The 15,864-nt window shown below is 41.6% G+C and overlaps 1 protein-coding gene across 15 annotated transcripts in view; it reads right to left on the bottom strand.

Moving 5' to 3' along the window:
* Bent (projectin protein bent) overlaps nt 1-15,864 on the bottom strand; it is a 94,491-nt gene that overhangs the window by 67,138 nt on the left and 11,489 nt on the right. For 7 of the 15 annotated variants that reach the window (XM_076424923.1, XM_076424926.1, XM_076424925.1 and 4 more), the window contains exons 4-32: nt 13,624-13,786; nt 13,173-13,314; nt 10,990-11,125; nt 9,300-9,503; nt 8,397-8,698; nt 7,291-7,508; nt 6,660-7,065; nt 6,100-6,272; nt 5,861-6,031; nt 5,704-5,783; nt 5,298-5,463; nt 4,831-5,061; nt 4,311-4,475; nt 4,055-4,105; nt 3,666-3,683; nt 2,933-2,977; nt 2,818-2,853; nt 2,690-2,743; nt 2,560-2,616; nt 2,255-2,302; nt 2,059-2,130; nt 1,390-1,446; nt 1,134-1,196; nt 980-1,033; nt 824-889; nt 681-737; nt 388-444; nt 186-320; nt 58-114 (exon numbers count right to left, since the gene is read on the bottom strand). In XM_076424923.1, coding sequence (XP_076281038.1) covers nt 58-114; nt 186-320; nt 388-444; nt 681-737; nt 824-889; nt 980-1,033; nt 1,134-1,196; nt 1,390-1,446; nt 2,059-2,130; nt 2,255-2,302; nt 2,560-2,616; nt 2,690-2,743; nt 2,818-2,853; nt 2,933-2,977; nt 3,666-3,683; nt 4,055-4,105; nt 4,311-4,475; nt 4,831-5,061; nt 5,298-5,463; nt 5,704-5,783; nt 5,861-6,031; nt 6,100-6,272; nt 6,660-7,065; nt 7,291-7,508; nt 8,397-8,698; nt 9,300-9,503; nt 10,990-11,125; nt 13,173-13,314; nt 13,624-13,786 — 3,484 coding nt within the window. Of the gene's footprint in view, nt 1-57; nt 115-185; nt 321-387; nt 445-680; nt 738-823; nt 890-979; nt 1,034-1,133; nt 1,197-1,389; nt 1,447-2,058; nt 2,131-2,254; nt 2,303-2,559; nt 2,617-2,689; nt 2,744-2,817; nt 2,854-2,932; nt 2,978-3,665; nt 3,684-4,054; nt 4,106-4,310; nt 4,476-4,830; nt 5,062-5,297; nt 5,464-5,703; nt 5,784-5,860; nt 6,032-6,099; nt 6,273-6,659; nt 7,066-7,290; nt 7,515-8,396; nt 8,699-9,299; nt 9,504-10,989; nt 11,126-13,172; nt 13,315-13,623; nt 13,787-15,864 lie in introns of all 15 variants that reach the window. The other 8 variants (XM_076424934.1, XM_076424935.1, XM_076424937.1 and 5 more) reach the window with 5 other exon arrangements.

Raw genomic sequence — 15,864 nt, 5'->3', positions numbered from 1 at the left:
ATTGCAATTTTGTAAAAATTGTTTTAATGGCAATTAAATATTACTTGCGAACAATACCTCGATTTTTTTGATAGGCTTTACTTCGCGATCTTTTGGTTTATCTGCCCAAATATCCTAGAAATATTTTTGCGATTGAATTTGCGGCTCAAAAAATAGAGAAATAAAAATTTTCGATGGTACACTACCTCTATTTCATCATCTACTTTCTGTGTAGAGGGTGTGTGTATTGGTATTGGTGTGTGCGTATCATTTACGTGCGGTACCTTCTCTTTTTTAAAAGGCTGTATTGCGCGATCTTTTGGCTTGTCTGCCCAAATATCCTAAAATGCCCATCTTTATCAAACCTGTCGTTACGATTGTTATAAAAAAAATTAAATGATAAACTACCTCAATATCATCGTTTGGTTTGTGCGATTGTTGCTTAGGTTTAAGCGCTGCTGTGTCCTATAGTGAACAAAATAAAACAATTACTGCGTGTGGGTGTCTTCGTGTGATTGCGATTAAGCTGCTGCACACGACACGAATGAAAAAAATCGACAGTGTTGCTGTAAATTGTTGTAAAAATTCTGACTAACAATAAGACACTGAACAGTTTTGTGAAAATTGCGAGCTTATAGACTTATAAATTGTAGAATCGCTCGTATGCAACAACCTAATAATTAATAGTGTGAACCGTGTACCTCGCCGTTTCTGATCAGAGAACCCTTTCTATCGTTAACTCGTGGCGGAAGAGCGACCTAAAATCGTGATTAGAAATTGCGTGTACAGGTATTTGCATAAAACTGCAACGGTCTACTGCAAGTATGCATAGTGTCTAGTGTACCTCTATCTCTTTAAAAGATCTGCGTCTGTACGGCTTAAGATTGAGCAACGCCTCGTTAATCGTGTCCTAAAATAATATCGTTGCGTCAACAAGTACTCGCAGAAAATATGGCCAAAGATTTATCAGCACTGTGACAATTATCGAAACATAGTCTACCTTTATACTTGTCTTTTCTATCGTGATGGATACGCGTCTCGCGTTAGGCGTGTCCTAAAATGGCAGTGAAATGAAATCAACGTGCTCTATCGTGTCTTTAAATTGTCGAAGACAAATTGTCTCTATCTCGACGGAAAATAAAAATTACAACTACCTTGGTCTCGTTATCAGATTTTCGTCTGAACATGTGGTATTTCGAGAATGGTTCGTCCTGGAACTAATAGTTGGAAATTCTTTAACAAAATGGAATATTTCAATAAATTTTCAAGTAACTGATAGTTGAAACAACACACGTTGTCCCTTTTTCTTTTGGTCTACGAATCAAATTTTGCTTGTGCAATTGTCTCTGAATTTAGTGTTAAGAAAATGTGAGCGGTGTGTAGCGTGTAAGTATAATGTGTTTCGTGTACCTTCGTGTCTTGAACGACCGTGTACGCGGACCATAATCTCGGGCTCTCTCTACCTGTCTAAAAGATCAAAATAATAAAACAAAAACTGCTTATAATCGTCCTATCCCGTAATTCCTACACTTCTTTAGATCATACGCTACTCGGATTCTATTTTTCGTTTTTCGACTCGTTGTTGTCTGCACTTGTGCATGCACAAAAGGAACACAACTAAGTATTAGCTATTACTATAGCCTCCTGAAGTCGTTCGCGAGGAGGTCACACATAAACTACTTACTGCTTTCGTATTTGATAATGAACTTTTTTAATCATTCAAATCACAAAACACTATTAAAATATTCGGGAAAGGGGTGAATTCGACGAAGTAATAATCTTAGACAATCTGTGACTTTCTTATTTCTCATAATATTATAATTCACCCCTTTTCCAACGATACTACTACTGGAACACACTATGTACATGTACAAAAATGTCTAGACTGCAGATCTTTATACAAAACAAAAAATCTTTTTCTCAATATAATTAATGAATTAATGAATTTAAGTTCTTCGTCCAATGCATAAAATCTGCAGTCTTATTATTATTTCGAGGATCGATCAATCGTGTGTAGGGACGATACAAGAAGAAATGAAGAAACGACAATAGGAAAACTACAATCTGCAATTCTCTCACCTTCTCCGTCGTCACCTTCTTCTTCTCGACGATTGAAGACCGTCTGCTCTCCGATTTGTATTCCTCTTCAGCCTGTTTCCAGCAGAACAACAAACAACCGGTAAATAAACAAACAATCGCTTCGGTTTAGAATTGACGATCTAGCGTTCGTGTGAAACGAATTTGATTTTGTGTCGTGATCGGGGTGCGTGTGTACCTTTTGAATCGAAATGCGTCGCGGTGATGTGTAGCCGTCTTCGCTTATCTACGTGTGTAAAAAAAAATATGAATAAATAATCCGCTGTCTGTTAATAACGATTGTTCGAGTGTAAACCGCGAACAGGTTGTGCATATTGAATAGACTGCGGATGTTTATGGAATTTTCAAGTTTTGTAGACAAACTTGAAGAAAGTGGGACGTAAATTCCATCGAATTCGATATTCCAGCATCTTTTGAAAATTTTTATATGCCATAAAAGCATAAAGATCCGCAGTCTAATGAAATTGGAGAGCAGCGTGTCACCGTTTCTTCTGTCGAGACCATGGAGCTCCTTCGGCTTTCCGTTCGCAGTTCCTCCACCTGCCGAATCGAACAGAAAAATGAATAACTCCCCTAAGAAACCTTTGAATGATCTAAGAATCGTAATACTTACTCGGCTAATAGACTGCTTGCGAGACACAGTTTTCTCCGCCTTCAGCGTGGCCTCCTAGCACAGAGAAAAACCAGATTAGCATAAACAGTAAGTTTTTTTACTTCATCAGTACAAAACTGTAAGATTACCTCTTTCTTCTCTTCCTCTTTCTTCGCGATCTTCTTCTGTGAACAAAAATATTAAGATTGTTTTAGTTAAAAAATCATCGACAATGTGTTCTCTCGTTTGAATCTGAACAATTACCTTCTCCACTTCCTTCTTCTCTGCAATTTTCTCTTCCGGTTTCTTCTACGCGAGGACAGAAAAGCAATCGGTAAGAAATATTTAATATTTAACAAGACACAAGCACATTTCACATCAATGTTTTACCTGCTGTTATCCTAGTGAGTATCGTGAAAGAAGAAACATCGATTAAACTTTCACACATTCTCTTTCATTCATCGAATCGCAGAAAATATAAAAGCATGCGAAAGTAACAAAGTATAGATAGATCATGCAAGTGGGACAGGGTGTTTAGGGAGAAATAATATAGCCCAGCTTCTAAAGGAATGCTAAGAAGCTTGAATATCGCATTTCGTGTGTACGCATTGGTTGCAAAGGAATGCTAAAAAGCTTGAGTATGCATTTTGTGTGAACAGGGTAGTGTGTACGCATTCTTCTACAGAGAAATGCTAAAAAGCTTGAGTATGCATTTTGTGTGAACAGGGTAGTGTGTACGCATTGCACTTAGCTGAAACAAAATAAAATCTAGTGATTGCGGTGGCCACAATGCAAAAGATAGAAAAATTGCTGAAACAGAAGACTGGTTAGTTAGAAAAAGCTGAAAATAAACGTTCGCATAAAATTCACGCGATAGAATCGCCATCGAATGCCGCAAAAGAAACGATTGTTCGCAATGCAATGGAAAAGCCTATAAAACGATTCGAGCGCATACTTCGCATACTTCTAGAAAAAGCAGCTGGTCCTTGTGACTCACCTGAATTACTTCCAGTTTCTGAAACAGAAACATTAACACCACTCGATTAGTATTATTCACTGTGACTGTTGAATGCTGAGTCGTCCCATAAGTTGCATTATTTCTTATCACGTTTAATATCCATATATATAAATGTTCGTATTTTATCCCGGTCATATTTTTAGATTAAAAATCGACACAACTTAAGCGACGACCTGTTACGTTTTGCAGCACGATTGAACAATTACAACTTAGGATCGAAACAAAGGGCCATAGAACGATCACAAGGTCTACACAAGGTGCACACAAAAGGGGAATGAATTCGCAAATGTGAATGGTGTGAACGAGCGTGTGCACGAGTTTCCTATTTTCGGAAAAAATCCGCGAGAGTACCAAAAATATGTTCGTACCTTCTTGAGACCAGGTTTGTCGATACCGTTCGGTTTGTTGTCGGGTACGTCCTTGAAAATATTGAAAAAAACCACGTGAATCTTAATGCTTAACAAAAATAGTTGTCCTCGAGAGAAAGCGTAGAGAAAAGATGACTCGAGAGCTCGAGCAGAATCGAATAAAATATTCGAACGAGCGAAAAAATAGAGTAGAAGAGTAAAGTCTTTCGTGAAAGGAAAGAGCGAGTATGCGTGTTCGTGTTGTGTGATCGTGTACCTCCATCTGCGATACTGTTTCTGATTCAGGTTCCTCGATAATCGGCTCCGCGACGCTGGATTCGATTACACTCACCACTTCTTCTTCCTCTTCCTCCTCAACTTCCTCTTCGAGGATGCTTTCATCGTAATCGGACTCTTCCTCGTCGCTCCAGATACTCTTTACCTTTTGTATCGCAACATCGAAATTTCAAGAGTGCCGGATCATCGTGTGAATCAAACGAAAAGTTAATTTTCCCTTTTTTTACATTTTTAAAATAATTTTTAAAGGCTTTGCGAGCCTCGTTCATTTTACAATTCTCTGTCAATCGAATTAAGTTTTCGTTTGAGTGATCATGTTTCGAGTGTATATTGTGTACATGAGGTACGTATAATAGTATGTACTGGGGGGAGGACAGCTAACAAGTGTTAGTGACGCTGCACTTGATCTACTGGGGAGCAAAAACAAGGGGGGCACAACAGATACAAGGAACAAGCCCTTTCGATAGCAGAATTGGCACGATGGCTTCAACTATTTCTACCTTCTCCTCCTTCTTTTCTTCTTTCTTCTCCTCCTTCTTTTCGACCTTCTTTTCCGCCTTCTTCTCCTCTTTCTTTTCTTCCTTCTTTTCCTCCTTCTTCTCTACCTTCTCCTCTTTCTTCTCCTCTTTCTTCTCCTCTTTCTTCTCCTCCTTCTTCTCCTCCTTCTTCTCCTCGACCTTCTTCTTCTTCTTCTCTTCCTCCTCCTCCTCCTTCTTCTCCTCCTCTTTCTTCTACAATGGGACAACGACATTCCATGCAACATTCGAGGGGTGTTTAACAATGGGGTACTTTCGTCAACAATGGGGAACTTTGTGACATTCAATTGATATTCAATTAATATTTTACAAAGGGGGTCTCAACGAATAGTCTTCTTGGTTCCAACAGGGAAAGATTGTAACATAGGGGGCGACATAGAAGTGGCATTGTTCTCCTTCAAGGATGGTTTAACTTCAAAGCAATTACTTACCTTGATGACTACTTTAGCCGACGACTGGTCCTCGCCAAACTCGTTGCTGACGACGACCTTGTAGGTTCCGGAGAACGAAGTGGAGGCGGACGTGATGGTTAGCTTCATGTCCGTGCCGTTGAAGGATATCATGATGTCCTTGGAGGATTTCACCACCGTGGTATCTCTGAACACACGCGAAGTAGTCAACGAATTAATCACACGTTTCTACACCAATCTGTTATTACTAAACTGCGAATTTTTATAAAAGTAAAAGATTAAAAAAATCTAAGAATATTGTTATTATGCATTCAAAGGGAAAAATCTACTAAGAGACGAAACAAAATTTTATTTAACTCCTGGTGCCCACAACTAGCTCAAAACATTTTTATTTTGCATAAGAATCCGCAGTCTGGTTATTACGTACCTGTACCACGAGATGGTCACTTTGCGGTCCACCTTCGAGAGACTGGCGACAAGTTCGACCGACTTGCCCTCCTCTATCGTCTGAAATTTGACAGAAATATTACTAAGAATCCTTCCAAAGATTACAAACGGTAACCTGAGATCCCCAATAAACGTACCACTGATTTCAAACCGGAAGCAATCTTCGGTTTCTCACCCTCCTCCATGATATCCGTGACCTCGACCACCTGAGACGTCGCCTCACCTTTCTCATTACGGGCAACCAACTTGTACACACCCTTGTCGGTGGCCGACACTTGTTCGATCTCTAATTTAACAGCGAACTCTCCCTGCGAACAAGATTATGGTTGGTACTTCTTCTTGTCCTTCTTCAAGATTCAAGAGAGCTGTCGCTTACCTCTTTGACTTGTTCCACGTGCACCTTATGCCTGGTGTCCTGCTTGACTGCTTGTGTCTCTTTGAACCAAGTGCAGTCCGGTGTGAACTTCGACAGGACATGACACTCGACCACGACTGTCCTCTTCTTTACTATCTTGATCACTTTTGGCTTCTCCTTGATCACAGGTACAACTGCAATGACGAATCGGTCGGAAATTCATTTCGTAAATTCAGCAAAATCACACGATATACATTAATATGTTGTCAATGCAAAAGTTCGCTCCCGATTTCGTACTAAAATACAACAAGAAATTGAACACTGCACTGACCCGATAGATGTGCCCATAATTATGAAAGTGGTCTAAGTCATATATTTATTGTTTCGAGATATTTAAAGGAGAAGGATACTGACACTAAATGAATTCCATATAATGTTAAAATAGCAAGCACTATCTAACGGCTCATTTGTGACAGTATCGTAAAAATTACATTAAATTAATTTAGCTTAGAATAATGTGTTAATTATGGACACATTTGTGATGATCGAATTGAACTGCGGACTCGAAATGATCGACTCACTTTCTACGTTGAGCGTGAGATTGGCGTTCAGTTCGCCGAGATCGTTCTTGATGTTGCACTTGTACAGGCCGGAGTCTTCAGGACTGGGGTCGTTCAAGGTAAGCTTAATATAATAGATGTCCTCCTTTTCTTTAACGACACTAATTGAGATCTTCGAGGACTCTTTGACCACCTGGCCCGCGTGTGTCCACACGATGTCTGGTTTCGGATTCGCTTTCACTTTGCAGTCCATTATTACCAGTTTGCCCTGGTCCTGGGATTGAATGCGCGGCTTTTCGACGAAGGTCGGTCCATCGCCTTCCGGTTCTGGCTCGGCCTCGATGTTCAGGTTCAGATTGGCGTTGCTCTCGCCGTATTCGTTTTGCACGTGACACCTGTAAGTGCCGCCGTCCGGTGCTGAAGGATCCTGCAATCATTTTTTAGCAAGAATTATTTTAAAAGTCGGGATTGGTGAATTTTTCGATATGATTTCGAACTTTCCAGCAAACCTAAATGTATATGTCATAAAGTGCGAACTTCCATCTGTTGTTTAAGCTAACATACACTTCATAAATCCCTAAAGTTCTGCTTCAAATGATCAGATTCGAAGGAATTACTCGAGTAGTCCACGTGAACAATCGACACCACTGACCTTGATCTCCATGATCAGTTCGTACACATCCTCCTCGACGGTCTTGGTCTTGATCGAGATCTTGGAGGACTCCTTGACCACGTTGGTCCCCCGGAACCACGTCACGTCCGGTTTCGGGTTCGCCTTGCATTTGCACTTCATCGTGATCAGGGTGCCGGTTTCGTTCGGAATGATACGCGGTTTCTCGACGAACGTCGGCGCGAAACCAGGCCCCTCTTCTGCATCTTGGAAAGATCCACGGTTAGACATTATCATCCTCCAACGTACAATCGTTTCCAGCAGTGATCCCACCGGAAACGATCATCACCGGATCGCAATTTCCCAAGTACCACCTCGAGAGAAGAATTGCGGTCCAGTTCGTGGAAGTTACAGAGGGTTTTGGGTATCCCCTTCGAGATTAGTGATTTGAAATGCATTGATCGCGACACCCGGCTGGAGAATCCAGACGGGATCGCGCACGAGTTAGAAAGCGATGAGAGAACGACTCAAAGGTTAGCCAGCATCAGCGCTACGTACTCACTTACCTGATCTTGGGACAAGAGACCTACACGAAAGAAACAACTTCGTTCGTTTACGGTTACGAACGACGCGAGAAAGAGAAGAGACGCGGGTCCAGAGAAGCGAAGTTCCTCTGGGAAGCGGGTTCGAACGACTCTGACAGGAAGAACGTGCTAGGAGTGTAGAGAAGGGGCTCTCGACGGGCTTGTGTCTCGTTGGTCTCTCTGATGGTTCCCAAAACAGTCGCGGCAACTCCAAAAAATCCTCAGACCACGTACACGTGGTATTTTAGCAATCTTGGTAGACGCGGTCGAATTTGGATGGTAATCCAGACTTATCGGGTAACAGAACGCTCGCGTTCCATCGGAAAATATAAAAATTATTCCAAGAAACAGCCATTAATGGACGATTAAACAGATCTAGTCTAGATGTTAAACAACTAAAAAATACACAAAGATAAGATCGCGTTCAGCCAGATTGCAAAAATATCACGCGCCGTGCGATCTTGAGAGACGGTGCAAAAAATCGGGCAAAAATCGACAGTCGAAACTTGATGGAGGAACCAACGAGAGACTCCGGTCGCGTTGCATCGGTGGAAAAGGACTTGCCTTGAAAGTTGAGGGAGATGTTGGCGTTACTCTCGCCGAAGTTGTTAAACGCGTTGCACCGGTAATTTCCGCCGTCGGCCTTGGTCGGATTCGAGATCTCGAGCGTGAGCAAATACGTGTCCTTTCCGGTGGCCTTGCGCGACATCTTGACGCGCGTGCTGTCGGTGATCGGTTTCTGTCCCTGGTACCACGTAATGTCCGGTACCGGGTGCGCTTCCAGGATACACTCCATAATCAGGATGTCGCCCTCCTGTCGGATCGTCGGTTTCTTCGGGAAACGCGGCGGCTTACCGTCCGGTATTCTGCGTGTAATCGATTTTCGTCAAACCATCCCTGTCCGCCAGTTCCGTTCTCCGTTTCTCTCTGTCCGGAGACCGGATCTGCACGGGACAGACCTTCTTCTTTCTTCGACGAGGCCTACTGTCGTCGCGACGCTATCGTTATTCAACACTTCCCACCATTTCCTCTTCTAGAAATTCTTTCAAGAGTTTATCACATTTTTCTGATGCATTTTCTTCAATCTAAGCCTTCAATTGTTTAGAAATTCTCACAGGAATATATTTTAAAATTGATTGGAAGTCACCCCTGTGTGTGTGTGAAAATCCAATCGTTTTGCTCCGAGCTTCCGGTCGGGATTTCTTAATTTTTCGACATGACTTCGAATTTTCTTTTAAACCTACACGATCCTATCATAAAGTGCGATCTTTTAGCTTCAATTTGAGAGATTAGCTTCAAACATTCCAAAATTCCTACTGCAATTCATTATAAAGTTAACCCCTCCGAAAGCCAGTAATTTCCTCGGAGAAGGAACAACAGTGGGAAGTATAGAAAAATGAGTATAAATGAAAAAAAGAATGTTCTAGCGTCACGACGACCACCAGGCTTACGTCACCGGATTCATACTTTAATTTATCGCCCCCTTCGAAGTTGAGATTAATCGTCGCCACTCCTTGTCCGTGTTTATTCTTCGCGACGGCTCTGTATTCGCCGGCGTCTCCCTTCGCCACGTTGTCGATCTTCAAACGGACGAGATGGTACAGCTTCTGGTCGAGTTCCAGAGACACGCTGTATCTTCCTCCTTCTTTCACCTCTTCGGTACCGTGATACCTAATCATCGGACGGGTCAGAACACCTGCTGCCATGCTTCTCGACGCGCGATTTTCCGAAAATACGCAACGACGAAGAATTCGCAGGATCGAGAGGGCTATTCGAAGAGCATGCGGGTCCGGGTATTGTCCGACAAAACGGGGTAGCTGGATTTTGCAGGAGAGCCGATAGGACACTTCAATTCTTCTCTTAATCTTCTCCTATTAAAATATTTTGTTGCTCTTGCTAATGCACATTTACCTCGTGCGTTCTTCAATAATAATTAATTCTCTAATGTAAGTTCAAAACTAAAATCCTTCAATCTTTCACTGCTTCAAAACTCGCCTACTAACTTTCATAATATAGGTTTTGCACCCCAAATTCACCTTTTTATAAATCAATTTTACGCTTTTGCAAATCAATTTCACTTAGATTAAATTACATATTTATTGGACACACGAGAACAGTGTCATTATACAGGGTGACTCTTGTAACGTGACGATCTCAAATAACTCGTACGTTATTTGTTGTACAAAAACAATGTTCAAACAAATGTTGTATGGTTCCTAGGGGGGCATACAGTGCTGCAATCTGATTTTTGTTACTTCGATTTTTGATCAAGATATGAAGGTCACCTTCAGTTTTTTAAATAGAATGCCCAATATTTTTACTCGAACTCGGATGAAGCACAAAATTCTACGTAAAAAGGTATTGACCATCGTGTATCATAAATCTAATAGTTAACGACATATTATCGATATAATTTCCCATATGTATAATAGTTACCTGGAACCTAGTAGGTACTTGAACTGATATCCCTCAATTTGAATAAGTACATATGGAAAATGATTTCGATAATATCTCGTTAACTATTAGATTTACGATACGCGAAGGTCAATACTTGTTTACGTAGAATCTTGTGCTTCATCCGAGTTCGAGTAAAAATATTGGGCATTCTATTTAAAAAAACTGAAGGTGACCTTCATATCTTGATAAAAAACCGAAGTAACAAAAATCAGATTGCAGCACTGTATGTCCCCTAGGAACCATACATTTGTTTGAACATTGTTTTCGTACGACAAATAACTCACGAGTTATTTGAGGTCGTCACGTTACAAGACTCACCCTGAGAGGGAAACATAAGACTCAATACGCTTCCATAAATACATATGTACTTTCATTTTTGAAATGAATTAATCAGAATACATCTCTGCAGTAAATGAAATTTTGAATTTCTTAACAATTTATTTCTTTTACTTTTGATTAGCAAGAGGGTGAATTTGGAGTGAAAAACCTGTAAATGCATAATCGAAATTCTCACTTTTGTCTAGCAGGGAAGCTAATCTGAATTGTGGGAAATTCCAATGGATTCCAGTGTCCTATCGACCGATCTCCGAGACCAGTCTACTCGAATTGAACCGGAGGATATCTCCGAGGGCTATCAAATCGGTATTCGCGTCTCGGCTAACTAGATGTTGCTCGTGCACGGGGACACGCATGATCTTACCAATTGACACTCGGTTTCGGATCGCCGACAAGTCGGCATTCGAAGGTGATGGTGTTACCGTCGTCGGATTGCCTTATTACCGGTCGTTCGGTGAAGGTCGGTTTAATACCGTCGTCGGGTACGGGCGCCTCGTCGCCTACGTTCACACAAATCAATTCTACGTGTCGATACATCCCTTTTTATCATAGTGTTTAAAGTGTGTATACGGTCGCTTAATCCCGCCGCAGTCATCACGATCGGTTCTCGACCTGGTTGCGGAAGGTTTAAGCCCTTCGATGCAAGGTCAGAGCCACGTATCGATTCGATTTTCACGCTGCTGCGCTCCCATCCTGCCATTAGACACTATCCTCTCACACTAATCACATTATTTACCTCTTACGTTTCCCTAGGTTCGAGATCTTACAAACGACATCTACTAACTTAGGTTGCTCTCGTCGACATTTTTCCTTTATCCGTTCTCTCCTGTTGAACACCTCAACCAATATGGCCGATGCTCTCGCGACGAAATCGGTTCTTGTACGAGCGCAGAATTAATCGTTTGGTGAGTTTGTTTAGAGTGTTTCCACGACAAAGACAAAGAACAACAACTGGTTGTTAAGCGAGTTATACGTCTACTGCCCGAGAGCGAAGCACAGTCTTTCCTCGCATAGTGTTACTATCTCAGGGGTGTGGAGGCTCAGAAAGATTAGAACTACGTTCTTTAACGTTTGCCGAACATTTTTCATTCTTTTTTTTTTACAGAACTGTTACCAACGTATTTGCGAGATTTTTCTAATTAAAATGAGTCTACATACGGCATAATTCGGACCATATTTACCGATATCGAGTTTGGTCTTCTTTTAACCAGGGAAATCTCACAAATATAAATAAACAAAAAAGTTTTGCGTTATCATTGCAATCGGCGGGATAAAGAAGTAACACTATCCATAGGGACGAAAGTCACACTATGCGAGGGAAGGCTGTACAGCGCTGCGAACAATTACAGACTCGAACGCATTTTCGCAGTCTTCGGAAAAGTGAAAGCCACTGCTGTGACGAAACATGTTTAAAAGTCACGATCAGAGGGGTCGTGAAGGAAGCGAAAGCACGTTCAAGTCTAACGAGCCTAATGAAAGATCTACGCGAGTGTTGGTTGCGTTGTATTCAAATAATATGACATAATCGCGTTCTGAACTGTTGTCTGGGTGAACAGTGTTGCACATTGGAAACAACGTTGCGCGCGAACGAAATAGAAAAAAAATGTGCGCGATTGCAGCAACCTAACGAAGCGTCAGCGTGAGATATCGATCTACGTTTCGCGTCGAGCTCTTCGATCATTTTCGAAATGGTCGTTTGAGATTTTTTTGGAGAAGCTTGACCATGCGACACGTAGATCGATCGATATTAATACGTGATAGAAGCAGCGTGTTCGTTACTGATTATTAAACAGAACTTTGAATTAGAATTATCGTTATTCTCCGATTATAGTTATACACCTTGGTCGCTTATGCTCCTTTTAGTCGATCGACCACGATCAACCGGGCTGTATATCGTCGCTCCGTCGAGCTAAACAATCGATACGTGCTCATTGCTCGACCGAGATAAACCATTAAAAAATAAATGTCAAACGTACGGATGGAAACAGTGATGTACGGAGAATAGAGAAAGAGATGGAGACAGAAAGAGAAAAAAAGAGGCAAAGAAGTGAGAAAAGAGAGGTTGGACGGAAAAAATAAGTAATAAAGACTGCGAGATAAGTCGACCATGATTGTGCTGTGGACGAATCGTGAAACAGGGGTGAGAGAGACTGAAACGAAGAAGTGAAAGTGTGTGGCTGAAGAAAGAGAGAGAGGATCATCGATATACATCCCGAATGAGTGAAGGCAACGAAAAGTGGAGTGATGGATACCGATCGACCCGGTTTACGTTTCCCCCAGGCGAATTTCTACAAATTTTTATGGTGTTCTCAAGTTTAAAAAATATAGAAGAGCATTGTATTGAAATCATTTTTACTTTTTCTGATTTCTGTAAAGTAGTCCATAAAAATCTGCATACAAGTATAGAAACTATCGGCTCGAGCGATGTATAAAATATTGCCAAGAGATTGTACAATGAACTATAATTGTTTTGAGAAACGTGAGCCGTGTCGTCGGCGTATGAGTACACAGGTAGCAAAAAATCTGCTGAACTAATATGGTACTTACTGTCGAAGTTTAAGGAAATGGTGGCGTTAGACTCGCCGAGCTCGTTCTTCGCGGTGACCTTGTATTTGCCAGCATCCTCGACGGTCACATTTTTAATTTCCAGTGTCGCGAAGTACGAGTGGCCATCTTTGTCGACGGTCAGCTGAAATTTCCAGCGTATGATATTAACAACTGTTCGGTGCAAGTACATCATTAAAATCATCGCGTAAATGAGAGTCGCTTGAACGCAACGAAAGCAAAGTTAACGGTGACACGTGTAGCTTATTTATAATTTACAGCGAGTTGTTCGTAAAGCGAATAAATCACGGAACGAAATGATCTCCGTTGAATAAATCACTAAAAATCGAATATCTGTAGCAATATATCTTGCCAACTGTTTTGTTTAGCTGAAAGAGGTTTTCGAAAGATTCGTGAAACAAGAGGGAAGGGAATTCGAAGCGGGTTGGCTAACCTTGTGCCTCGGTGAGTCTTTGACCATACTTCCATCGTGAAACCACGTAACTTTTGGCGTGGGATCGGCTGTGATGCGACATTCGAAAAGTAGTCGTTTACCATCGTCCTCCTGTCTGATTGCGGGCTTTTTCGCGAAAGTTGGCGCGATGCCGTCGATTTGTCTGCAACCGGCGATCAAGAATTACAAGAGCCGATTATCGAAGCTGTTATTCTTGCTGCCACATAATATCACACGCAAAAACACACGGGCACGCACACAACTGAGGGACACCGGACAGCCGCATCTACGTGTTACGCGCGACAACAGCTGTTATGTTCGTTGCAACACTTTCGAAACGATCGAGCAGACGATTAGTTAGTGCGTGTTCGAGCAGGCAGTAGAATAGGTCGGCGCTTGGTCAGACGCGGCCAGATTCTTGATTTCGGGAAGACCGATGACAGAAATTGATGCGATTTCAAACAGAAGAACGATTAACGGAACATTAATTAACAGTTCATTTGAAATCACCGTCTATTTGGCTCCTGGCTCGTGCAACTGATACAGAAAATCTTTATTTTGCATGAACACCTGCAGTCCACTGATACACTCCCGTCCTTAAGCCACCGGACACCTTTTTGTTATTAAAGGACCTATATTATGAAATAAAAATGGTACTCAGAAATCTGATCAAAATATCCTATATTTTCTACATTTTAATTGTTATTCTTACATTTATTAATTTTTCAAATTTAAGTGGGGTAATTGTTATCCAATTTGGCAAGAGCTGTCCATAATCGTCCCACAATTTCTCAATCTCTTTTTACCAACATTCATTGAAATAGGATATGTACACATTTAATTTTCTAGTATCATAGCTACATGTAATCAAAACAATTGATTTGTGGACGGGAGTGTATGCGCTTTTCGGTTTCTCAAAAGTCTGTAGATTCATATCTCGTCAAAAACTGTCATCGTCAGCAAAAATTGGCCGCCTCCGAGCATTGTCCTCGTGCTTATTCGATTGTTTCCTGGTCCCGCGTTATTCTAACATGATATTGCAAAAGTTCTATTTATTAAGCCGCTAGAGCGTCGGACCGCGAAAAAGCGAGGAACCGTGCTGCGTTTTGAAGTCGCAAGGATGTCTCGTGTCGAGTTTCGTCGGCGATTGTCACCCGGCTGTCAAGGAACCGTCGCAGCGAGACAGAATACCTTCTCGACGAGGCTCGGTCGCTTGGCAAGACGGGGACGAACCATTTTCTACGCTCGACGTACTCGCTAGAGGAGGATCTCCGCTCGATTATGCGGTGGCCGACGCCAGGAATAACTTTTCTGTTTTGTTTAGACAGCGCCTGTCTACGAACGAACGGTATCGTACTGCGGCCTCGTTGTTACCTAGCAGGAAGAGAATCGCTAATGGCCGGTCTCAGCGACGTCTCATCAATAAAGAGCCCCTTTAAAACCCGGGTTCAACGGCCGACGCGACGCGTTCATTCAAGCCGCGATACGCGTCGCGAGAAACGAATTTTCACCCGGAAAATCATCCGAGATTTCCTCTTTCTCTCTGTGATACACGTACAAACACATTATATTACTTACTGACCATCGCATTACACGTTGACGACCATTCCATGATACGTCGCTTCCTTTGCACTCGGATCTATTTTCATTCTGACAACAAATTTTTCTGCCGACCGAAGACATTTCCATTTTATACGGATTCCTTCGAAGACTCGAATCTTGACCGTTTTTAACCGAGAATAACATTTATAATATATTGGCGACCATTCCATGATACGTCGTTTCCCGTTAACACTTTGCATTCGGATCTATTTTCATTCTGACAACAAATTTTTCTGCCGACCGAAGACATTTCCATTTTATACGGATTCCTTCGAAGACTCGAATCTTGACTGTTTTTAAACGAGAATAACATTTATAATATATTGGCGACCATTCCATGATACGTCGTTTCCCGTTAACACTTTGCATTCGGATCTATTTTCATTCTGACAACAAATTTTTCTGCCGACCGAAGACATTTCCATTTTATACGGATCCCTTCGAAGAATCGAATCTTGACTGTTTTTAAACGAGAATAACATTTATAATATATTGGCGACCATTCCATGATACGTCGTTTCCCGTTAACACTTTGCATTCGGATCTATTTTCATTCTGACAACAAATTTTTCTGCCGACCGAAGACATTTCCATTTTATACGGATCCCTTCGAAGACTCGAATCTTGACTGTTTTTAAC

Source organism: Lasioglossum baleicum, chromosome 6, assembly GCF_051020765.1.
Source record: "Lasioglossum baleicum chromosome 6, iyLasBale1, whole genome shotgun sequence".
In the NCBI taxonomy this organism is placed as follows: domain Eukaryota; kingdom Metazoa; phylum Arthropoda; class Insecta; order Hymenoptera; family Halictidae; genus Lasioglossum; species Lasioglossum baleicum.
This window is presented reverse-complemented; position numbering and strand designations above follow the sequence as displayed.